The sequence below is a fragment of the Oxyura jamaicensis genome, chromosome 4 (assembly GCF_011077185.1).
Source record: "Oxyura jamaicensis isolate SHBP4307 breed ruddy duck chromosome 4, BPBGC_Ojam_1.0, whole genome shotgun sequence".
NCBI classification, from domain to species: Eukaryota; Metazoa; Chordata; class Aves; order Anseriformes; family Anatidae; genus Oxyura; species Oxyura jamaicensis.
Genome location: NC_048896.1, coordinates 77,585,282 through 77,609,906, shown reverse-complemented (window position 1 = coordinate 77,609,906; position 24,625 = coordinate 77,585,282). Strand labels below are relative to the sequence as shown.

Here is a 24,625-nt window from a genome sequence, read left to right as displayed (position 1 = left end):
CAAATAAAATAGACAATTCTCAGAGAGCCATTTTCACAAATTTCATAAAACCTAAAAGGAGACTATAGCAAGGTGTGGATTAGTCTCATCTCCCAGACACTAAGTGATAAGACATGAGGAAATGGCCTTACGTTGTGCTAGGGGAGGTTTAGGTTTGTTATCAGGAAAAAAAAAATCACTGAAAGGGTTGTGAAGTATTGGAACAGGCTGCCCATGGAGACAGTGAAGCCACCACCAGAGATCTTCAAAACCCACGTAGATGGAGCTTAGTGACATGGATAATGGTGGACTTGAAAGTGATAGGTTAAAGGCCGGATCAGATCATCTTAGAAGTCTCTTCCAACCTAACTGATTCTACGATTCTACAAGCAGACCTTAAAATTATCTGCAGCAGAAAAGAAGCAGTTTTCATAGTTAAGGAAAAAAGACACAAGCTAGCTTGCCCAGCTTCACTTTACCTATAGCACTTAAAACCCCTGTGCTACACCAGTGCAGAACTTGTACTAACACCTGCTTACATGTTTTTTTGATTACTCACAGAAGTTAATTAATGCAAAAAAACAAACCAAAAAAATGGGCCAACAACAAGTGTGTTGGCCCAGATGTGCAAACATCTAATGAACTCATCAGCGTTGTGCCTGCTGAAAACCTGACTTGAATTAATACATTTGCATTAAATATCTGATGCAGACACCAAATACCTTTCAAGAATTGTGGAGCATTACAATAACAGTCTATAAGGCACTCACATTTTCAGTTATTTATACTGTGTACAACTAGGCCAAAGCGTTGCCTCCCCATGGCATAACTTGTAGGAGCTCCACAGAGACTAGAGCAACTCACCATGATAACCAGCCTGACTTTCCCCATATTTGACTGCACCTAGGAATTAATGTGCATCATTATATTGCAGAGTTAGAAAAAAATGAATCTTCTGAAGTAGAAGATTGTACATTAAAATCTATCTTTGGTATTTATGGGATGCCAGTCACTATTGCTGCAATGTGCCAATTAAAATCCTGCTGATGCAAGACAGACTACCAAAATCATCCTCCCCGCTTTTTTCAGCTCCAGTTCAGTGCAACTCAATGAAGCCAGTACCGCTTGATCTGATAAGCAGTTCACTTGCTCAGGGGAAGCGGTGCACCCCCCACTTCACTCCTTTTGGCAAACTGCATTTCCCTCTCCCTGCAGAGAAGCTACAGCACAGTCAGGAAGGCTGAATGGATCCTAGAAGATACAATTCCTATTAATTTTTTATCAAAACAAATAGCAAACTATTAACTCAAAAAGGCTGCTAGCAAATTCTGGAATGATTTTATAGCTATGGGATTTTTTTTTTTTAATGCTAAAAGGCTGATAAGCAAAAGGCACAGTAATGTGGTTTAATTCAGTTAGATTAATTAAATTCCTACAATCTTTCTCTGAGATTATCAGTAACAAAGGTGGTAGGAAACAAATGTAGTAACATTTTAAGGACTCAACCTTGTTCAGAAAGACTGTAAACAGGAAGGGGAAAAAATTACAGTTTACCGAGGTCCTCAATGCCTGCAGCACAGCAGAACTCTGTAACACCAAGCACCAGGCTGGGAACTGTATCAGAGCTGTGACTCATGCACAGAGACTAACCCTCCTCCAGCCCAGGAGAGGGTGTGCATCAGATGCAATTATATCCGCAAGCAATTATTACTTGCAAGGTCAAACAGTCTGCCAATAAAAGAAAAACTCTATTTGCTAAGAACTTTGAGGAACAACAACAAAAAAGTATGAATTCTTACAAAAAGAATGCTTCAGAAACCCAAATTCGGTCAGTAAAAGAAGCACTACAACCATGCATAAAACAAAGTAAAATACCGATCTATGAAACGAGAGAGTGCTTCTTCCAGACAGTTGGCCAATCAGAGAGTTGACAGGGCAGAACAGGCCAAGTCCTCTAATTCCACATTGCGGATGTCTCATGAGGCAGCACCACCTGCTATAAAATTCTTCCCTTAAAACGCTGTGACCCAAACAGACACTAAGTGTTATGCCAGAGGGTGAAGGGTTTATTTCATATTTTAGTGTTTTACCATAAATTTTATACATCTGCCCTCTGGCTGCTGTATTTTTATTTCTATCATTCAGAAATCACTGATGAAAGAACCAGTCAACTTCATTTTGCAGCCACAGAATAGGTTAACATTACCCCTCAGGAAGCTGTAAACAGTGTTTGTGGCAGAGTGGATTTAAATTAATGGCACCTTACCAGAGATAGCTCCTGTTTATCAAAACCCAAAGTATTGTTAAGCAAACCAATCAGTGCTTCAAGCCACCAGTCTGTATTATTTAAATATTACACCCTTCTCTTAATCAGTGTCAGCTAAGATAATTATCCATGAAGCAGCAGCTCAGTAGCGGTAACACAATGCCCCACACAGGCATCGCTGTGATAGCTGGTGTGCAGGCTAGGAGTCAAAAGACAATGCCCGTGCCAAAGTTTTATGTTCTCGGTTATCAACAAAACATGCAGAAGAAAAAGGGAAACAAGCACAAAGAGTAAATTCTTCATGGAAGGCAGAAACCATCGTGTTTAGCCACAGTTGCTGGCAGCAATTATCTTCACCACATTGCCTACAAAATCCTAAGGGGTTGACCACAACTATGCAAATTTGCAGCATTAACTCCCAGTTCTGCCCAAACACATGCACCACATTTAACATTTTGCACTGTTGCTGCTTTATAAGAAGGAGCTGTCACTAATACAGCAGCTATCGTTTTCCATGTATCTTCCTCTCACTTAGCACTGCCCTCGATAGCTTACAAAATAACTTCTTTCCATGGGCAGGAATACAAGTGAAGGCAACTGAGTCACCTAGTCTTCCAGAAGCCTCCAGTTTTTCTTGTGCCTTCCATTTTCTGCCCTTTATGAGAAAGAATGAGATTTCATAACTATCCTCCTCTAAGTTTCAGTAATTGTTCTCCAAGCATTGCTGCCAGAATGTTAGGAAAGGCAGGATTTACAAACAACTGTATTATAAACACAGAACAGTTTTCATGTGTCAGAGCTGATAAGAGATTGTGATCAATCATAAAAATAAATAGTCTTACATATATCTGTTGCTGGAGTGCTGCATTCTGACTACTGCTGTATTTCTGAAACCGCAGCAACAAATCCTTCCAGAGACTTCCTGAACAAGTTTTATTTCTGCCTATTTGACTCTAGTTGAAACCAAATGAAAAAATTAGTCCATTTTAGCCAAATGCAAGCAATTTGTCATTGCCTAACTGATGACATACTTAACATGATTTCAAAAACACGTAAACTATCAGCAGTTTAAGGTCTTCTTGCTGATCCAAGTGACTGTACCCTACTAGTAGCAAACATTAAAGCACTTAAAAACAAGTCAAGCCTTCAAAACATTTTATTATCAATAGAGCTAATGTGTGATATTTAAAGAGTTTTTTTTTTCTTTTTTAGTCCTACAAAGCTCTTGCCATTCAGTGACAAAGCCTGCATGAGTCACCCCTGCTCAGACATAGGCAGAATTGTTCATCCATAAGCAGCTTCACTTGCTGCAAAGCAGCTGTTTGTTCATCTCTTGCCAGAAGTAAGGTTGACGTAGACCAGCTGGGCAAGATGCCCTCCCTCACTTTGGAAAAAGCAAAGGGAAGAATGCAGAGGAAAAAATGTAAGAACAAGCAAATTGTTATAGTTCTTTGTTTTGTTTTTATATATCCCATGCGTTATCTGGACTTCAGCACCTCAAGTAACCCAGCTGCCAGTACGGGAGAACTGATGAGCAGAACAGAACGGCTTTGGGAACATTTGTAGAATTTTATCACCAAAGCTAGAAGGCAGAAAAATCTGACACAGGAGGAAAGTGTTAAATCCCTCAGAGAGATGGCAATGCTTTTTTAGGCACTTCAAAAACCAGCAACCTGACTCTAAAATAAGCTCTATTTCTCCTTTACTAGAAAAGTGAAGAGTGTGTTCCAAAAATGAAAATCCTAGTCTAAATTAATTCGTCTCTGATGCAATTCATTCCTCCCCCTCTTTAGTGATGCAGTATTTTGCACCTTTTGCACAGGGCGATGGTGGGTGGAATGACTCTTTTTGTGTTCTTCCATTCCTTATGAGAGTCACAAATTTAAATTAATGCCAAGAATAAAGATATTACAAAGACAACCTGCTAGTACCAAGTTAACTTGCAAAGGCAGGTCTAAAACAATGCCATTCTGATCACAAAGAAGCAGGCTCTGTGTTAACCAAGATGATGTTGTTGTAAGGAATTAGAACAGGTACATAACCTCGATATTTAAATATACAGTAATTGTACTGCCTTCATGTTCTGTTTGGATTAACAAACCCTTGTTACTTGTTCAGGACTGGTTTGGGAAAAGCTGTATAGTGTAACATTCATACCTGAGTATTCCAAGGCACTGCCTTCTACACTGTAGTATAGTTCAAACAACAATACGTAAATAAAAAGAGCCCTGGGGAAGCTGGTCTTTGAAGACTCGAGGAAGTTACACAAAATGCTACACATACTACAAATTCAGGTCTCGTGACCATTTCACCAACTCCATCCACCCTTCCAGGGAAGACCTTTGTGACAAACAATGAATAACACTGCATGCTGATCACAACATGCTTATGTTTAAAATAAAATAAAATGGAAAGAAAAAAACGCACCTGAACGACTAAAATAAAACAATTTCTTTTCACATTTTTAAATCCCTTAACATTAAAACAGTAGTTTGGGAAGGAAAATTACTGCTCATTGTTTGTCTCATTTTTTATTTTGTGAACCACCTCAACTGGTCTTAAATCCAGCCTCTCCCTAGTTTGATCTCTGAATGTACTTTTGCATACGCTCCAGCTGTGAATGTTACACACATTTGGCTTGAGTTTAAATATTTCAATTAACAGAGACAACAGGAGTTTGATTAATACCAAATGGCAGATTTTGAGCAGTGTTCCACATAAAGTGCTAAATTTAGCAATAAAATAAATTGTTTATGTAAAGGGAACAGAATGAGGGCTTAATACAAAGATAACTATATATATTTGTGATCACCTGCTCCACATTTTTGAATGGAAATATTACACCTCTCCTGATTTTATCATTTACTAACATTTTGCATTTTCATTGCAGTGAAAAATATCACGACAAAGATGAAATGCTTATGCATATAAGGGGAAATATTACTAATAAAATATATTTTAAAAAAACAACAACCCTGATATCACTAAAGCAAGATACGATGCAGTATTTATAATTAAGGATAAGTGAGCAAAAGCAGAACACAAAAATATATAATAAGCTGCACTTACTGGTATCCTACTACTCTTCTTTTGTTCTGCTGTTTTGAGCATGTATTGTAGCCCAAATATTCTAGAAGTTCTGTAACCCATTGTTTTAATTTCTTTCTTTTTTTCCTAAGAAGTAAATGTAAAACTCCAGCACAGTTGACATATTCCAGGCAATTTACTGATAAAGTAAGTTAGTAATACCTTATTGTCCCCTTGTACTTCTCCCAGTCGCTGCTGAAGCTCCCTGATCTCTTCCCCAAGATGCTTATTTCGATCTTGAGCCTCACTCAGTAGTTGAGTAAGATTTGCCTAGAAAAGAATTAAGTATCAGTCAAAAGTTAGTGCCTATGGAGAAAAGTGCAACAAAACACTAGATTGACTCTTTATCTGACAACAATTTTTATTGTTGTTGGTACCCAGACTTCACACTTCATTAGAGAAAGAACAAAGGTCACCAGGGCTCCTTCATCTTTAACAGCAGACAATACACACAGCACGTGTACATCCACACTTCCAGAACAGCAGACAGAACCCAAGCAAAACAAAGTGAAAATATCTGTTCTAGGTCTGGTATCTTGGCTGGCACAAGGAACAAAACACAGAGTGCTTTGACAGTATTTATATAAAGTTGCCAAAATTATAGTTTTAAACTTACATATAATTAGACAAATGGCATAGCTGAGAAATAATTATGTTTTGATTATATTCTCTCATAGCGTTTAAAGCAGATTCCTATCCAGTAAGGCAGATGCCAGCCCGAGTCCCTCTCCCTGTGTGGAGCTATCCAGCGGCACAAAACTTCAGACGTGGTGTGACTTGTGGTTTTAGGCAGTAAGGAATCCTCAGCAGTAACAGAATTGAAAGCTAGAGATGAATTCACTCAGGGAAGAAACAAACAAAAAAGCCCCCCAGATAAGTCAAAAGTTACCACTCACACTATCTTACTAAGTTGTAAGGTAAGAAGCCTGGTCTATACTTTTACTATTAAATTCCATCAGCTTGATCACTAACCAAAAAATAAACACTATCTTCCTTTCCAATCTATGATATCTGAAAAAGAACAAATACTGCAAATAAATTCATTATATTTTCCCCTAAAAATATCTCAGAAATACACAAATATTGTCTCAGCACAGGAAAAGCGTATCAAAATGACATCTTTTCTAATAGCATTACAGTAATCATGGTGGCTAATGCACGGTCTCTCAAGACATTTCCTATGGTCAGGTAGGTATGTCATCCATTGCCATAAATCTGAAGGGTATAAAAAGAAATGGAAAAAGAATTTTCAGCTCTTCTAAGCATGACTTGGTAAAGCCCCATGAGGCTATATTTCTAGCGTAACCTTACACTCAGTCCTTGGGTTTGAGGCCAATGCATCAGCTGACCGTTCCCAGTTCTCTCTTAATATCTGAGGTTCACTTTAGTGCCCCTACTTACTGTTCTCCTTTTTCTACTCCCTCGTTTCTCTGTTTTGATCTCTTTTTCTTTTGCAGTCCTGCTTTTCTACCCTGTCATTCTCACTACCATTTGACAGTCTCATAGGATGTGTTTGTTGAGCTTTCTCTTTAAAACCCATACACTATCAAACCAACAAGGTATCTGACAGCCATTCCTCCAATCTGCTTGTTTACTGAATGTTATTTACACGTCTTGTTTTGTATTTGAGACACCTGTTAACATGAATATAGCTATGCATCCAACCAATTGCAGGATCAGACTACTAAACTACAATCAACTGGAACTTTGGTACATCGGTATATGAAGAAGCTCGCTCCAAACTCCAACTGGACTAAAAGTGGCGATAGTTTCGAACTTCTGAACAGGAAAAATAACTCAAGAAACTGATGCTTCCTACTAGATTCACTGTTTCAAGCCTGATTCTCTGCTACAGTGTCATTCTTCTGGTGGTCTGAGATCAAAGGCTCAAAAGAAGGTAAATTTCCCATAATTCTGGAACAGATTAAAGCATTTTTTTTAAATTAATGATAAACCTGAAGACTGCAAATAAAATAACTTAGGAAAAGACTGTAATAGCAAAAAATGTAAATATCCAAAAACTGTGGGGCCAAAATTACCTGCCTGTAATTACCTGCCTGTCATTTTGTTTTCAAGCCAGCAACCACTTAAGCAACGTGAACAGTTCCTCAAGTGTGCTTTGGCAGAATTCATTTTTTTCTACACGTGAAACAAATGAGTAACAGTCATTTATACACCGAATGAACCAAGGAGCTTCAGAACACATTCAGTCAATGGTTCTGAGAGGTACTTCTTAATGGCTGTTTAAAAGAAATAAAACAAAAACCCCATGTTTGCAGGAAATTGCATTTAAGCTGAAGTATCCATGGCTAATGCTAGACGCAATTTATTTTGAAGAAAGCTTACTTTCAATCAAGGCCATCCAACAACCAGACTGAGCTAGTTGAAAGAACACCATTTGCACAATCCTCTCCAAAAACCTTCTATTTATAAAGTCCTTTTTTATGATGAATCTGAACAACTCCTAACACTGCAATAGCACATGTAATTTCAACACCTGGGAAGAACTCAGTCTCACTAATCAGTGCTTACAGCTACAACACCAGGATTCCAGCAGTCTGTAGTCAAAATCTGGCTCCCAGTAACTGCAGAAATGCATTACCATGCCTATACTAAATCTTCCTGCTCAGATTTATTTCCTTTAAAACCATTTCTCTGGGATTGCAATTCTATGCTGAATTTTATTTGTCAGTCATATAAATGACTTAACGTGACAAAAACCTCTGTGCTTGAGATAGGGATTTTGGAAGAAACTTTAAACGGAGAATTTTAGACACCAAAATAAAACAGCCTCATTTAAGTATGCTAAGAGCATTACAATGAGCTAAGTATAGACGTGCTCCTTAATGCAAAGCTTCGATTCTACTTCTGCTCGGCCAAAACAACCGAGCTATGTCACAGGAGCAGTCTCCAGCAATTATTCATTTCCTTGGCTTAGAGGTTCCATACAACATGTAATTTAGATTGTTCCCAGTTTTAAAGGTTTTGGCAAGACCTCATTAAAGCTCTCGGTTAAAAGTAGATAGAAGGAGAAATATTTGATTTTCAGGTGCTCTGCTGGGCTTGAGAGAGCCAGCCAAGAAGATACTTTGAACGACACCTGGACTTGGTAGCACTACTTTGGCACATACAAGCAAACATACCATATGGCTGAAAGATGATAAAGCTAACAATGGGGGACTGGCTTCGTGAACCTCTAAGCATGTATTTTTTGAAGAAAGGGGAGAAATCTATGCAAGGAGAAAGGTGATTCATTTTTCCACCTGGCAACTTCTCAATATTCATAGACCAAACACAGAATTCACTTAGAAATTCAAGACAAGTTACTTTAGCAGACAATAAAGTTCCTTTCATTTACCTGCAGAACACAGAATAATTCTCAGAAAATTAGTCAAATTCTTTTCTCTGTATTCAGTTCCTCCAACGGTTTCTTTTAATTCTAGGTGAACACTTAAAAAGACTCCTTTAACTGCCAGAGACTTCACTTCTTTCACTCATGCTATTCAAAGCTTCATCTTCAAATGATGTACATAGATTTCTCACCTGGGGTTAAAGGGAGGGAAAGATGCAGAGGTCTATACCCTTCTGCTGCTTCATCTTTTCTTGCCTCTGCAACAGTCCAAAACAGTGGAAACTCTCCGTGTCTCCTGCCTTCTCTCAGCAGAACCATTTGTAATAGTAATTAACAGATAGTGCTTCATTCAAGCATATCAGAGAATCTCTCCAGAGCTCTGCCCACCTCTGGAGACCTTCGGTTTATGGTATTCTTGAGCCTCTGCAGCATGACAAGCAATTTCTTTTTTAAGTCTGCCACAGGAAGCTTGCCTGCACCATCTGAGCACAGTCCAACCCCCGGTACCACATTAGACATAAGAAACTGTGCCCACATTGCTTTTTCCTTCAACCAAAAGCAGAGAGACCACTGGCAAAGATCCCACTGGATGCTAGGAAGAAAGGAGAAAAAGATTGATGTGGGAGTGCCCAGTGGGAAGCACCTACCTTTACTTGGTAGGGAAATAAAACAGCAACATAAATCAGACCAGACCAGAGAGCAAAAGATTCAATTGTTCAATGGGGTGGGATCACAGACCTGACCCTTTTCCACCTAGACTTTGTTAAAATTCTCAAGAACATTTCTGGGACAGAAGGTTGAGGAAAGACTTACTTTTAGCTGTGCATTAACATCTACAGATGAAAATAGCTGTACTTATTTATTAACTTAAGTCCATAAATAGCTGTCAGACAGCAACAGATCTTTGCTCACTACTGACCCACAGAATTTGAACTGATGACCCAAAAAGAAAAAATATACATAAAATGTAACTCCACATAGTCTCTGGCTATATGCACTACCCTTGAATTTGGCTCCTTTAACTATTTTGCAAATCTAGCCACACATACACACAGTTATTTTTCTTCACACCACTTTAAAAATGATGGATAGTAACACATTCTTTAATATACTTCTCAATTCTCTTGCACATAAATCTTATCTGACATTAAAAAAAAAAAAAAAAAAAAAAGCACTTTCTCCTTTTAGATACTGTGATTTGGCAATGGGGAAAAGGGGAAACTTCAAATGCACCTCTACAGTTAAAATTTATTTTTAAATAAAAACAGGCATTTCTACACTGCAGTTTACAGTCTGTTTCTTTTAGCCACACCTTCAAACAAAGAACACCAAATTATAGGGCAGATGGAAAAAAAGTGTGATAAAACATTAAGCACACTTGATAGTAAATTTAATTGTGGTTTCTCCTGCAATGTTTTCATATGATTGCAATGGCTGAATTAATACAGAAAAACCTGCTTTGCTTATCAACTACCACTGTTTATTCCAAGGTAGAAGAACAGATGACCCTTCCTAGCACTACAGGTTCCTTACTATAAAAAGCAAAAATTATTCTTCTTTTTAGGTTGAAAAACTATGTACAGCAGACTTCTAAAATTACAGTCCTGGGCATGTTAAACAAAATGCACTTAAAATGGGTCATATTTCCCCAGAGAAAAACAACAGCAAAAAACAAAACTTTGCCAAGCACTGAAAAAAGAGAAGAAATACCTCCCTTCCTCTGAGTACCTCCACGTCCGAGAACCAGGCAGGAATCCCACCCCAGAAGCACACCAGTTAAAACTTGACGGGGATTTACAAAACAAGGAAGACTCGCTTGCATTCACATACCTTCTACTCAGCAATCCAAATTTTTATAGAGTCATTGAATAGAACCAACAAGCCATTCTATCACTAGACACTTTTCCCCTCCTTTACAACCAGCTTTCTGTGTGTTAGCTTAGCACAGTGCTATACAGGACCAAACACCCTCCAGCTAAACCTAGAGCACGTGCAGAAAGGTGACAAACAAAAAAAGGTTCGCATCAACTACAGACTCCAAGAGGCCAGTTTTTGCAGAGCAACTTGCTATCATAGGCAGCTGAGGGTGTTAGCATTAACTACCAGATATACCTGTAGAAGCTGTTCTTGTTGCCTTTGAGATTCCTGGCCAGATTCAATTCCATTTGGGCTTTAGCTTTCCTAACTCCATCCCTGGCTGCTCTGACAGCATCCCTGTGCTCCTCCCAGGTTAGCTGTCCTTGCTTCCACCCTTTGTAGGCTTCCTTTTTGTGTTTGAGTTTGGCCAGGTACTCCTTGTTCATCCATGCAGGCCTCCTGGAATTTTTGCCTGACTTCCTCTGTTAGGATGCCTCACTTTTGAGCTTGGAGGAGGTGATCCTTGAATATCAACCAGCTTTGCTGGGCCCCTCTTCCCTCCACAACTTCATCCCCTGGTAGTCTACCAAGCAGATCCTTGGAGACAGCAAGGTCTGCTTTCCTGACGTCCAGGGTTGTGAGCTTGCTGTGTGCCCTCCTCACTGCCCTTAAAGATCTTGAACTCCACCATTTCATGTTTGCTGCAGCCAAAGTTGCCTTTGACCCTCGCATTCCCAACAAGTCCTTCCTTGTAGGTGACAAAAGGGTCCAGCATAGCTCCTCTCCTCCAGCACGGCACCTCCCCTCTCAGGTGTCATGAGAAGTTAGTTGGCAGAAATTCCTTCAATGTGAAGGTTCAGTGAGGTACTTCAGTCTCCCCGTACTTCATACGGGAAAGTACTGCATCATTTTTGTTGTTGTTGTTGACAGCAGATAAACGTATTCAAAGAGAAATGTTTAAATTTTACTTATACAAAGACTACTGTAATAGGACAGAAGATTGTCTCAGAGAATCACAGAATGGCTTGGGTTGGCAGGGACCTCATATATCACCCAGTTTCAACCCCACTGCCATAGGCAGGAACGCTACTAGACCAGGCTGCTCAGGGCCTCATCTAACCTGGTCTTGAACACCTCATTAGCTTGTTTTAACAGAAATAGCTGCTTGGAGATTTTAGGAACAATTTAAACTATATTATAATGAAAAAAAAATAAAGAATCTCTTCAACATACTGTGTGCTGTGACTAATTAACAGAATATTTATCAAGAGTATTCAGGTGAATGGGTGTGGACTAACATCTCTATTCATTAACACAGCAACCAGAGGGGAAGAGGATGTTTTAAGCATCAAGTCTGAACAGCACTCAGAATTTTGAAGAGGGACTGTCACATCTGTTAGAATCAGCATTTCATCTCTCCTAGCTTCCTGTTTGCTGCAGAATCTACATGTTGAAGAACAACATTGTCATTTCACCAAACATTATTCACAGCATGGCCAAGAAATTCTAAATTCCGCATACTGTCACCTGTTCCTATCAATGGAGTGCCAAATTTCAGCATGCAGAAACCAAAATCTCTTCAGTGATGATGCTCTCGCATTTTGAAATCCATGGCAATATTGTTCTCTGAAGAGCAAACGATCTAACTGTTTTTCAGCTGCTACCTCACACTATGGCAGTCAGACACGCACACCTACAAACCAGAGCAAAGTGCACACGTCTCAACTTGGCACATGCATAATGTTCTTCATCTCCAAACTCTCTGAACAAAAGAGGAAATCACATTAATCTTCACTGCACCCGTGTGAGATAAATACAAAATGACTGCTTACCCTGTACAGTGCTTTATCTGAAGATTTTATCTCACAAGACTCTGAATGCAGCTTTTGTGCCTCAGCACAAGGCCAGCAAAACTTCCTGAATTCATTAATTAACAAATAGTCACACTAGTCATTTTTTTCTGATGATGTCAAAAACAGTCATAAGGTAATCCCTGAAGCTTGTTTCGAAACTCAGTTGTGACAACTGAGCGTATTAAGCTAGAAGCCGGAAGCAGAAGTGAAAAGGATTGAGATGGGTCCATTTGCAGCATGTCACAACATACTGCCATCTGCAACCTCCAGCCTTTCTGATGTTCTGCTTGCCCCCAGATGCCACGCTCATGAATTTACAGAAGCCAAGCTGTCTGACCAAAGACTCAGTGAATGGTTAACATGCTCCCATGATGTCAATGGCGGCTGAAGCAGTCAGAGTCTTGGCTTCACTGAATCACCTTCGTACAACTCTGGGTATCTATAACAGAGTCAAGGACCGTGACTTACAGGAAAGAGACACAAAGGTTCTTGATGAGACTTTTAGTCTGGCAAACAGATTAGCTATAAGGCTGCACAACAGAGACTCTGTAGACCTAGCAACATTTTAACACACCTTTCAAAACAGGGAGTGTCTATTATTTATCATCTCTGGTGAATTCTATCATCAAAATCAACTCTTCATTATCCTTCCTGAAACATTTCACCACTCCATTAGTTATCCAACAATTACCCCACACCTGGCACAACATGACATGACATTCAGCTGCAGCATTTAATAGTGAGTATTTGGTATAAAAAGAGGCCAGGAAAGCATTTACTGCTCATAGGCTGTGCTAACAATACAAACAGCCAAAAAAACTACTGCAGGAGATGAGATTACAGTAGCACAATTTCTCATTCCTGCTTCTGTTGGTTGGCAGAAGGTGTACACCTAGAGCGATCTTTGATTATGTCAGAGATGTGTACCACCACACGCACAGCTTGGAGAGAGAAAACACTGCAGAGCATTGCACGTTAAGGTACCTTTTATTTGAAACCAACTCAACACAAACACAGTCTCTAACTGCTTGCTGATTGAAATTGCTCAGCTGCATGACATTTCCATTGAAAACAAGAAAACTGTGTTGTGAAACAGTGAGAGAAGGCACGTTATGGAAGAGAACGTATTTTAAGAAGTCACAAAGCATAATGAAGGTGAAAAATGAAGAGAATAAGGACAAGAAATTAGCAAATCCAACCCACATATTACATTTAAGGCTGTAAATTGCAATTTCAACATTCATTTCTCATTTGTAGTACAGAAATGTAAGGGACAGTAAATTGTTCAGCATGTTACGTTTTCATCTCATTCCTGACCACAAGAACAGCATGTACATTTGTGTCACACAAAATTCATGACAGGATCAAGATCTCTGTTTTTATAAAGCGACTGTGAGGTAACAAATTTCTCTGAGCAGGCAGCAGGTTTTTGGGCAAAAAGTGGATGGAAAAGTCCAAAAGAGCACAGAGAATTTAACTCCTTCTTAGATAAGAAAAGGCTCTCTAAGAAATGTGTTTACGTGAATAATGGAAAAAATGTTCAAAACTTTATTTTATTATGCTTTGATGCACTTCTCAAATTAAAACTATACTCTTCTTCAGAAAGCTACAGACATGCTTCAAGGGGAAAATGAAAACTTATGAAGTGTACTAACAGCCTGTTTACGTACAGCCTAAAATATATATTGTCCTTGGGGGCGACCTCTAAAACGACCCCATTTGAGAACAAGATTTTATTTCTTTCTCTGTTACTCAGCATGAATTTCCTCACACACACACAAAAAAAAGACTCCTAGCTAAATTACTAAATGACTTTCCAAGCACTTAACACATTAAGATTTGCCAAAACTTAACGTAACTGCAACTTCTGAATTTCGACTAAGATCTGCCAATACTTTAGAAGCAAGCATCATTTTTGTTTGTTTTGAAATATGAGAGAGGAATGAGAACAACATCCATGGGATGGCAAATCTCCCTTCCTACTAATCTCTGTAATGATCCATATACTGCATTGCTGGGGGCTTTTTCATTTCAGTTGCATATTCTTCAGCTCCAATTTGTGTAGTCACAATGCACAAACCCTTATCTGGCCATAAACTTTTATTGGAACTCTGCTGAAATAACAGAATTTCAGATAAATTATGTGAAGTAACAAGCAAGTGAAATGATTCTATGCTGAGACACCGACTTCTTGGCAGCTATTTAACTGCATGAAGGTATTAATATATTTCCTCTCTAAGTTTAGTTTAAAACCACCAAAACTCTGAGCCCCTAAAAAATTAATAAAATAGCAAGAACTACATGCAAACTCCTAGGGAAAGGATGATCAGTAAAACTTCTGACCCACGTTTTAAGCAGTCCAAGTCTGAGACTTTCAAGACTAGCAATTACAGTAACAATTTTTGTCCTTTGGGTTCTCCTACCCTCCCTTCTCACACATTTTGCTTTGGGTGCTATTTTTTCTCTAGAAATTTAGATAATATCAGGCTCTGACAACCAACATCCTGCAATTGGGACACAGTTTGTGGTTCTCTGGAAAAGAAAGTGAGTAGGCAGAAAGATTTTCAGGGGAACCATAAAATGCAATTACTGTTGTTCTTACCGCTTATAACCCATAGAACCCAAATGACCTGGGAGAATACCTAATGGAAAACATTACTCACAACAATAAATTAACAACTATGGGATGCAGACAAGGCATTCCCAAACTGCTTCTGAAGTATGAGAAGTTCTGGCATGAATCCATTTTCGGACTCAAAACAAGAAGGATAAACATCAAGGAAAAGAATCTCAAGTCTCTGTACACTGACCAATTTCAGTCTTAAGTGAACGTAAAAGCAATAGCCATATATTCTAATTAATGATAGTTCAGATACTTCAGAATGAAATATATTTAGAAGAAAGCACAAGAAGTCTCAATTCAACATCTGTGCACAGCAAAGCTTGCTTTTTACCAGTTTTCATGGTTAATATTTTCTCAGTTTTGCAAAAAACTTTCATAGCAGAATAATAATGTCAACTAAAAAATAAATCCTACCTGTTTTCTCTTTTCAGGGGGAAGGGATGGATCCCCATCCTACAAATAAACAGACATACATTATTGGCAACATATTTCTGAAGCCAGCATCTATATTAACTTTGCAGATCAGATTTTAAAACATGCATTTTAACTAAAATATTTTCAAAATTGTTTCTAAACTACTGCATCTTGATTAATACCAGTAATATTAATTCCACGTTAAAAATTTCTCTAAGGCTTAAGATTTGTTTACATTTCTAGAACAGCAGGTCATTACAAATTTACTTTGCATTGTTTTTCATAACGGTACATTAAGTTGCTGTGGAATAATAATACTGCAGTCAGTTTTTAAATGGAATTATGACTGCAACTAATTTTCTCAGAGCACAAACTGTCTTTCTGTGTCTTATATAACAGCCACTACCTCATCAATGCGGAACAAATGAGTAATAATATGATCAGGACTGTACAACTGCAGGGCTACTGTAAACAAGTACCTAAACATTTTTTACAGCATTCGTTATAGACTGCTCTTGATATTCAGGGTGATTCTTGTCCCCCAGTTATACAGTATTTGTAAAGAACAACCTACAATCAGCTCCCGGTACTTCTTTTTCAAAGATTGGTGTCGTTCCCGCAACTGGTTGGCCATGAGCTGGTACTGGTCTCTTTCCTGTTGACAAGTGTCCAGCTCTTTGGAAAGGATTAGCAATGCCTCCTTTTTACTTTCGAGCTTCCTCTTGCACACCAGATACTGCAGAAGAGGAAAAAGAAATAAAATAACTGTAGCGAGCCATTTGTACCCCAGCTAGTACTATATTCAACACTCTCAAGCTTTTCTCTGAGAAGACCAAAGATGATTCTCTGCTTGGGATCAAACTCTGTCACAAGACAATAGCATTAATAACCACAGAAAAGAAATTTATTGTTTCAGAATCCTGAAATCCACTTGCAAGACCACAGGCCCTCCTGATTACTGTGCGTTAGAAAATTTGTCAGTCCACATTTCTATTCTTTTCCCTCATGTAACAGTATGATAATTTCTAGATGTCTCCACAATAGTTGTATTGTATGTGTCTGCTGCTCTGATGCTAACCGGCACTTCTCACCCCATCCTCCCTTCTCTCCCCATTACCAGCAATGTCCTCTGGGCTCAGTCTCCCTCCCAGGTAGCACAAGACAGCCATGTCATGATAGAAAGGGTAGTGTGAGTGGCAACTGAAATGTACCTGATCAATTATAGTGCGATACCCTATAGGCACAGACAAAAGAAATGACTTTAGTCCCTCAGTGTGCTTGTTGAGCCGAAAGGATGTTAAAAATGCAGGAATATTGCAAGCATGTGAAGGGGGAGGGAAGACAGAAGTGAGCCTTCCCCTCCTGTCACCACCTCTTATGTGCAGGGCTCATACACAAAGAGAAGCAGAGCTTGCAAATCTTAGCTCTTCTGCATTAGTCCGATCTGCTTCACTGCCTTTCCCTATTGAGAGGAAGAGAGTAATGTTGACATCATCCTTTCCTGCAGTGGCTGAATTTTACCTATCAGAAGTTTCAGGCAACTTTTTTCACTTAACGTGGTGTTCTATCAGCAGATTCTTCTCACCCATCACCTGACACTTCTCATTCTATGCATCTACATCTATTTCTGATGTTACTCACATGAGATGTGGCACTAAATACTTTCTCAATGTGCTCCGCAAGAGACCAAATATCACAGCACTCATGAAAACAATTTATAGTTTCATTATGTACTCTGACAAGAATACTTTGTCATTATGGGCTCTTGCACAAAGCAAGAGCATCAGCACTTCCATACTGTTTGAGTCAGTGCCGTTCTTCGGGACAAAAATCATCACTCGTATGTACCACTTGCTTGGAACTGGCTTTGTTAACCTCGGTTTCAAGTAAATGAGAAAGGGAAAAGGGAGTTTCATATTGTAGTACAGCCAACATTTTCCAAAAATGGTAAATGCTTACTTGCAAAAAAGCCGGAAGGGGATGAGAAAAGCAATTCCAAGAAGGATTTGAACTCTCAAAAGGACACTTCCACCTTGGATTAATTTTATTTCTGGCACTACTGAAGTTGAAAACCTGCCATAAATTTACTGGATTATGATGCCTTGGCATCAACTTTACAAAGGCAACTGTACCTATGTACTTATGTCCTTACTGATACCTTACACAAATGTCAAGTCCCCTGATAAAACACTGAAAGGCATCAGAAGCTAAACTTTAATATTGTCAGCAAGAGATTATAGTGACATGGTAAACTGCTCTAAACTTGATAAAATCATTCTTTCACTTACAGTGAAATACTTGTACCTGACAATCCATTTCCTTTTTTTCCCAGTTCCATCTCATGCCTTAGTACATTCCCAAACACATTTTCACTAAACTCTTTTTAAATTCAAACGATCAGGCACATTAATTACAAACAAAACGGAGTAAAAGCAATCCCCCATCACTTCAAACCAACCCAAATAACCAGGCCTGCTCCTTTAACCACCACACGAAGGAGCCGAGGCCTCGCTGGGGCACAGTGGGAGGGGAGTGGGGCAAACGCCTGGGCTCAGGAGGGGCTTGGGCAGCTTGGGCAGGCGCCCTGCCACGAAACGGCAGCCTCCGAAATGGCGCCATGCCACAAAATGGCGCCCCACAAAATGGCGGGCAGCTGCCAGAAGCTGAACACGGCCTGTGAAGAAGGCGACAAAAAAAATCCTTACCAGGCAGGAAACGCAGACCTAGTGCTACACAAAACCATGGACTTTACCAAATAAATGAGATGAAAATAGTAATAATGGAGAGTAATTGGTTTCCGTGGGTTTATGGTACAAGAAAGGATAGTCACGGTGTTCTTGTGGCATTTGGTTATTCAGCAGAGCTATGTTTCCAATTCTGATTACCATTTTTGGAGGAAAAACAAATTACACAAAGAGACAACTCAAAGAGTTTATTCAATATATATGCTTCAGAATGTTAAACAAGCAAACAAAAAGGTATGAATAATGGCCACAAGTTTACTTAGCCACTGTATACCAGGAAAGGACTATACACAGGAAAATACCAGAGTCCCACCAACAACCTCCCATATACGAATAAACGAGTGCAGCAAAGTTGATATACTGTCCAAAGGAACATAGGAGTTTAATAGTTTGGTGTTTTTTTTTTTTTTTTTGAGCAACGCAAGCAATAAGGAAAAATTTCCAATACAGTCTGAGAATCTGAGAAAAGGAATTCAACAGATGCTTCTGGCATTGATATATAGGTTTCTTCCTTTGCACTTGAAGAAAAAAGGCTACATCTCACATAATGTCTATCAGTGAGACAAACAAGTGGATTCTGTTATCTACTGTAAGAATATGATACGTTCTTATTATTTTTGTTTCTTTTCAATTGACGTTTCAAAAGAATCTTTGCATTTAAAAAACAAAGTTAAACAAGAACCAGCTACTATGCCTTCAATCAAAAATCTACTACATACAACTTTTCATATCTGCCTAGTGACTTTTATCTACCAATTCACTGTTATCTGCAATAAAGGAAATTATAATTGCTACAAGGAAGATCATAATAATTAAAGGAATATATATGACACCCTACATTACTGCCTGAACTACTTTACAGCCAGATAACTACTTTAGTGAAACTGAGTAAAAAGAGACTGACATTACAGGAGAGTGGAACTGTTCCAAGGTGACCCTTTACATCAAACACTTACTATTTGTCCGTAGCTATTTTTAGAGACAAATCTGGATAGATCTCATTAACGACGCCATAGACATGGTCTAATAATCAGATGAAGCTGGAACACTGTCAAGGTTTTAGACTTTCTTTTTTTAAACCAACAAACACACCAATTCCTAACACAAAATAATTTAACTTTGTACAAATTACTGGCCTATACTCGGCTATTTTATGGCAATCAGTGCCAAGGAGGAAAATACCTAATTTCCTGAGGCTAAAAGTAAAGATATTTTCTCCAAGTTCTACTTTGAAATCAGTGTGGCTCATACCTTGTATTCTCTTAATACTCCAGGACTTGGTGCCCTCCCTGATGCCAACGGGCCACCAAGTTGTACGTGGGCCTGTAAACCCAGTATCTACCATGTTCTTAGAGAAACTGAATTCTATTCAACACCTTTTGGACAAGAGATCCTACTACTATTTAACTGCCTCAAATGTCATCGAATTTCTTCTCACTGCATTCTTGGGGACAATTTTGCAAATAAATTGAAGAGTTCCAAAATGCATTACAATGTCACTATTTGAGGTCTTTGCTGACCATGTTTCAGTAAAGTTGCTTTCCTTGTCTTCAGGTTAAAGTCTTCAACTTATCTGGAAGAGGCAAGCACTCAAACCCAGAGCGATATACAATTACTAGCCATTTGCATGCCATCTCATGTTCTCATCTCAAATAAATTCTGAAACAATGCTGTTTCTTTGGTTTTCCCACATGGTACCAGCTCTGCCTTTCCTACAGCCCAGTGTTTCCTTCACTCGCAACTCCTTAACTGTTAAAACACAAACCAGGATGGTATCACTCACTGAAATAAATATAAGCTGCTCCCCTAGAACACCAGATCTTGTTCTGGTGCCAGCATTACACCACAACATCTTCACTAATTATTTAAGATTCACCACCAAGTCAACTGATTTGATTATTCAGAACTATTTCACATTGTGGCCCAGCCCTTAAGTTTATACACTAGATTTACATTACTGATTTCTGCATGTTTGTTCCTCAACATCCCTGTGGCTATCATACTCCAACCTGCAACATGGACACGAGAATCAAACGCTTGCTTTGTTGCCTGGAAGTCCAGCATGCAGGTCTCTAGCGCCTCTCCCATAGTTTCCAAGAACTTGGGAGAGCAGTAAGTCACAGTGTCAGCTCCTTTAGCATTTCCACTCCCTTTTCCAAATGACAAAGCCATTATAACGCCAACAGTCACCCAGGGAACTCAGAGCACCCACTCCACTTTGTTCTTGCCTGCAGTCACTGGCATTTGCCCGTATTTTGAAAAACCCTGAGACAAGTGGTCCCAAACCCTGTGTGGTCCCCTCAGATAGGTTTGGTTAATTACGTTTCTCACCCTGTTTGAAAATGCAGATACACTGTAATCATGTAAATCTCACTCATTTCCCTTCCTCTTCTCTCCAGTTCATATTTAAAAAAAAAAAAAAAGTGCAACCAATGGCAAAGGTGTGTTCTGCCAATTACAAACAGGTTAGGTTTCTCACTGTTATTCACAGTTCCTGTCTGGAGCATATGGTCATTTCAACTAGAACTACTGCTCAGTACCTGCACGTTAGATATATCATTCCCCCCAACTTTCTCCTAGTTTTAACTTGCCAGTTACTATGGAAGGGAGTTTGAGAGCACATCCATATCCCTTCTCCCTGCCATGCCCAAGACCACACACAGTTAATAATCAAGAAATAGCCTCTTAAGAATAACAAATTAAATGGAGACTAAATTTCTTCAAACTAATTTTAGGAAACACAGTCATATATGAGTAGCTGTAAATAGCATACAGTAAATGCTATAATATGTGGGAGGTGACAAGGAAAGTGAAGCATTTTGACTTTGGATTTAATTCTAAAAATTGCCAAATCTGAGGGAGAAGCCAGCAGAAAGAACGGAGGACAGCCACTCTAGTCTATGGGTTTCCTAGGAAACCTTCCTGTTTCCAGTGGAAAACACTGCCAAAAGTACACGTTCTCCAAGCAGTATTAAATTAGGACTGGTGCCAACTTTCAGTGAAGTTAATGGAAGAAGAGTCGCTGACTTCAGTAGAAAGGAGACTGAACTCTTAAGAAGTCATCTCCTTAAAGCAAGGACGGAGGTGGTCTTGTACACCATACAAAAGTGGTTTTTCCCTACCATACATCATCTTCTGGTGCTGTTCAACTCACCCCACCACCCCAGGATCATGCTACCACCTACTCATTTCCCAATCACTAGTTCTACCATCATCCTTAGATTCCAAGGTAGATTACACAGAATTCAGGCAAAAACTGAAATCACACCCTTCTCTAGAACAGAATACACAGAACTGGAAGCTTCTACAACCTCTCAAAACAGAACTACTTCAACTATCCTCAAACAACACTCATATATCATGGTTTTCATTCCTATTAATGGCATTTAGTTACATTTCATCTCTTCCACACAGGCAAGAAAATTGAGCCAGGAAGGAATTGACTCACAAAAGTTGTATAAATTAACAGCTTAGCATAACCATAAATATGTAAGTCAGGCAAAAAAGTAAATATGTGTACTGACATTTATAAACACTTAAAAGCAAACAAACAAAACTCTACAGCCAAGATTTTGGTGACAAAATTATTTTCAATAATTCTATTCTCTTCAGTGAAAAGTGCCACACAACCACCTTACAGTATGTGCTTTCTAGCAGTGCACGCAGCAGCAGCTACTATCTGTCATATTTTCCTTTTTTCATCCTCTTCCAGGTGAGAGAGGTTATCTTTTTTGCATCAAGGATTTTATCTTTTTTGTGTTTATTATTTTTAAAAACACATTCAGATGAATGGGCCCTGCTCTTGGGATAGTATTTTGAGATTTACAAAGATAATTTGTTTCTGAAGGATTTAGGCCACCATCTTGGTCCAGACAGCAAGAATGTTCTTGTTATGGCTCAGTTTCATTCATGTCAAACACACAGCTAGTAACTAGATCTTCATCCCACTGCCTTACGCTGGCTTTTAAATATCCCAAATACAGGCTATGCAGTGATGTAAATTTAAGATAAAAATCTAGACCCCAAGCAAAAACTATGTAGTAATCCAACAGAGTACTTCACATTTTATATATATTCATCCACGATACTTGAACTCAGCACAAGAATGGACAAAATTTATGTGGATTCTCAATCCTGAAGCTTGTTCTCTTGTATTCAGTTTCCAAGATTATCAGTGGAAATAATGACTCCTGCTCTCAAATATTTACAAAGTTGGCTTTGTCTCGGTATTCCTTTCTACATCACCCTGTTCAGAGTTAGTACACGGTACACATGGCACAAGGACTGTGAAGAGTACCAGGTGCACACTAAACCTGAAAGGCTGTGAGATGAGTGGAAACCATATGTAAGCTGGGGGCAAAATAATAAACAAGAAGCTTGTGATGAGTATAATAAAAGCGGAGAAAGAGATGTGAAAGGGTACAGAGCAAAAGTCACTAAGGTAGAAAAGAAAAAAGGAAAAAAGAGTAAAAAGAACACATAATAAATGTTTTTTTTTTTCTAATGAAGAATGAAAAACCAAACTACAGAAACATACATGTGTGTACAAGTATTTGTATATGTATGTATATAAGGACCAAAAATACATATTACCATTCATCCTAAGACCTGCAATACCAGATTTAACAATATTACAGTTGCTTCTAGGTATTTCAATAGGAAATGGAAAGACCTTTCAAATATGGAGAACTGAGTGTGTGGAAATGAAACAAATATGTGACCACTGATTTGAAACCACTGGCTTCTGCTCTTTTAGGTCAAGAATTTGAACCCCATTCTGTATTTTACCTGTTCAGCATCCACAGTGTGAGAGTATTTATTAGGATCTACGAAGTCTCTTCCTGCCTATGTTAAGTCTTCTGCTTTGAGAGCACTTCAAAATGTTTACTAAATGTGTAGGGAATAAAACATAAAGTACTTAGCAGACACTAAAACTGAGAGGCCCAGATAAGCTCTATACCTTTCCCTGAACTTGCATGCTGAAGAATACAGTAAACTGGAAAAACTTAAGTTACTTCAGAAGTTAGAGCCACTTTCTCAGACCTATTACTATGGTGATGATAATAGCTAAGTTGCACAGAGTTAGTCACACCAGCCAAAGGAAGAGGAATGAAGAAGAGGGAAGCCTATACCCTGTCAGCGCATGCTACAGACTTCACGCAGAAAAACAGGCTGCACACCTGCTGTGGGAATGTGGAGAAAGGAAGGAAAAATGGAACATAAATCACTATGCCTCTGGTTGTTCCTGGAAAAAATAAATTATATATACGCTGAAGTATTTGCAAGAATGTAGCTGAGCAGCCACTAAACTTCACTACAATCAAGAAATCCCTAAACCAGAAAGCATTCCAGATTGAGCTTTTAGGTTAAATCATATCAAAAGTCAAAAAGTTCTACAGGAACTCTAAATGAATGACTTTTAAAGCCAAGATCAGGGACATTTCCTTTGAATGCACCTTGTGAATCGTCTCTATTTCCCTACCCTTTCCTGCCACGTAACACTACCCCGCCCACAAACTGAACTCCCATTTGGGAAGGGAGATGTCAGGTGCAACACTGCACAAGCAGGACACTGCAAGTATGCTTTTCACTTTTTTTCTGGATTGTTTTGTGTGTTTCAAAGTACCACGTGCATGGAAAGACTCCAGTTCTGGATGCACTGCACAGACCTGGACCTGTGTACACTAACTGAATTCACTGTGAAATGTGACCATTTCAGGACTGAATAAATGCATACTTCTGAGAGGTGAGGGCTTAAGGCCATGCTCAGGCAACGAAACGGAGGCAAACCCCTCCTGAAATCAGAGGAATTCATTCACCTGTGTAAAAGCTACCCTGCAACAGCAGGTTCGGGCAGGTTCTCATTGAGGCACATGCCTTTTGCGCAGTTTTGTCTGTCAGATGTAAACATAAAAATAGTATTTTAATGCCCTATAGCAATGCAAAAATAAGAACGCCAAACTACCCCGAACATGTTTCTGCCTATTAAACAGGCTTAACATTGATGATATTCCTTTAAATTGCACAGGCCTCCAGTCTGCTTGAGTTTGGTAACTTAGATCTTACAAGAAAACGTGTATTTGTGGACACTGCGGGTCTTTTAACGCGGACACAGTAGGTACATTTTATGATTTTGTATTTGAAAGCCTCTCTCTCTGCCTGTTGAGGCCCACGGTCCCTACAGCACCCCAGCATGAAACCCACCCACCCGGCGCTGGGGTCAGGTGCGCCAGGCGGGCCAGGCGGGCCAGCCGCGCTGCAGCCGCCTTCTGGGGCCGCCCAAGGCCCTCAGCCTCGCTGCCGGCCTCCCCTCAGCACAACTGCTGGGGGTCTCGCCCCCAGGGGACACCTCACGCCCCCAGCCCGATGCAGCCCCGGGCGCGGCAGCCCCCCCTGCCCGCCCCTCTCCGCCGGCGGCCCGGGGCGGGCCGGATCCCGGCGGGCAGGCCG

General features: G+C 39.4%; 1 protein-coding gene across 4 annotated transcripts in view; it reads right to left on the bottom strand.

Annotated features, from left to right (window-relative positions):
• The window catches only part of CCDC149 (coiled-coil domain containing 149), a 51,790-nt gene that overhangs the window by 26,529 nt on the left and 636 nt on the right, over positions 1–24,625 (bottom strand). For all 4 annotated transcript variants that reach the window (XM_035324754.1, XM_035324755.1, XM_035324756.1 and 1 more), the window contains exons 2-4: positions 16,006–16,169; positions 15,432–15,470; positions 5,495–5,602 (exon numbers count right to left, since the gene is read on the bottom strand). In XM_035324754.1, the coding sequence (XP_035180645.1) occupies positions 5,495–5,602; positions 15,432–15,470; positions 16,006–16,169 (311 nt within the window). The remainder of the gene's footprint in view (positions 1–5,494; positions 5,603–15,431; positions 15,471–16,005; positions 16,170–24,625) is intronic.